This window comes from Myotis lucifugus, unplaced genomic scaffold, assembly GCF_000147115.1.
Source record: "Myotis lucifugus unplaced genomic scaffold, Myoluc2.0 scaffold_381, whole genome shotgun sequence".
Lineage (NCBI taxonomy): Eukaryota > Metazoa > Chordata > Mammalia > Chiroptera > Vespertilionidae > Myotis > Myotis lucifugus.
In genome coordinates, this window is record NW_005871429.1 from 840,476 (window position 1) to 842,123 (window position 1,648).

General features: G+C 54.1%; 1 protein-coding gene across 1 annotated transcript in view; it reads left to right on the plus strand.

Annotated features, from left to right (window-relative positions):
* Positions 1–1,648, plus strand: part of SFXN3 (sideroflexin 3) — an 8,415-nt gene that overhangs the window by 961 nt on the left and 5,806 nt on the right. The window contains 1 exon segment of the mRNA XM_023743244.1: positions 995–1,161. Within this exon segment, the coding sequence (XP_023599012.1) occupies positions 995–1,161 (167 nt within the window).

Sequence of the window (1,648 nt, forward strand, 5' to 3'; positions counted from 1 at the left end):
TGGCGGGGGGGGGGGGGTGTGCATTACGGTCTTTGTGGGCCAGTGCATGCAGGGTGTGTCCACCCTGTGTGTATGACTGCGTAGGGCAAGTATGATGGTGTCTTTGTCTGTGGGTATGTGAGTGTGAGTGTGTGGAGAGGGGGAGGGTGTGTCTGCCTGTGAGGGAGGAAGTGTGGTTAATGAGGATTAGTCATTCTGCAGGATTTTGCCCAAATGCAGCCAGATGGCTGGTCCAGGCTTTCCTCTCAGTGCTGGGTGGAGGGGGCACTTACAGACTCTCACCTCTTTCTGGAGGCAGGTGGCTCTGGGAGAGAGGGGGTGGCTTTCTGTGCCAGCTCTGCCCAGCTGGGGAACAAGGAGAGCCTTGGGCCATTCAGTGTGGGTTACACACACACACACACACACACACACCCAGCTGGCATCAGAGTTCCTGTTTGAGATCTAGGATAGATAAGCCCTAGGATGGCCAATGAGCTCCCACTCTCGTCCAATCTGGGTCTGGGGTGTGGGCTGGCTTGTGCTACCTTCCCAAGTAGCCTTGGGCGTTTGTATCCAGGTCTCAGGGCAGCTGGGGCCTGAAGCTGACATGAACTTAAGTGTGGGATGCATATAATATGCACTTTTGCGCAAACAGAGCACAAGAGTAGCTGCATGGGATTAGTTGTTGCTCATGCATCAACCACACACATGTAAAATCTCACTCATGAAAAATCTGCACTAGGCCAGAGCACAAAATCTGTTTTCCTGGTTCTGTCCCCTCCCACCACCTCCCTCCACCCTCAGCCTCCTCCAGTGGTGGTAGGTCCCTGGGCCAGGACATTGCCTAGAAAACAGCTCCTCCCCCCACTGTTGCTTACAGATCTGGAGTCACCTTGAGCTCCAGAAGGGATAGGCGATAGGCCCAGAGACCAGGGCAGGGCCACCAAAGGCTCCCCCAGGTGGAGCCCTGGGACCCTCTCCTTGGAGTCCTCTGACCCTGCTCCCTGTCCTGCAGAAAATGGGTGAGTTGCCCTTAAATATCAACATCCAGGAACCTCGCTGGGATCAAAGCACTTTCCTGGGCAGAGCCCGGCACTTCTTCACTGTTACTGACCCCCGAAATCTGCTGCTGTCTGGGGCACAGCTGGAAGCTTCCCGGAACATCGTGCAGAACTACAGGTGACCCCTTTCCCCATCTGATTCTATACCCCAGGTCTCATTCCCTGCCGTTAATACAGAACCCTTTGCACCTGTCCCCAGCCCTCACTCCCTGTCCCTATCTGCTGGAATCACGGACAACTATGGCACAGAGCTTTAACCCAAAAGATTTTAGGGTGTTTGGGTTGAGGAAGTGGCCTTGATATTTATGCCTCACAAACCTCTACAGGGACCCATCCCACTGCTGGGCCACCCTCTGCAAGAACAGAGGGGCTCAAAGTTGAGTCCCAAGGAGGTAGGAGGGCATCCCCTTTGTCTCCAGGAGGAAAAACCCTTGCAATCCCCCTAGCCATTTTTGACCCATTGGAAACCACCAGTATTTGGGCAGAAACACAGGGCAGCCCTCTTTATGAGGCTAGAAGGGAAAAAGGAATAGGAGCTCCCCGCTCAGGAAGATTAGATTTCTCTTCTGCCACAGGAGCTTCTTTTATTCCGAGATTGGGGACCAAAG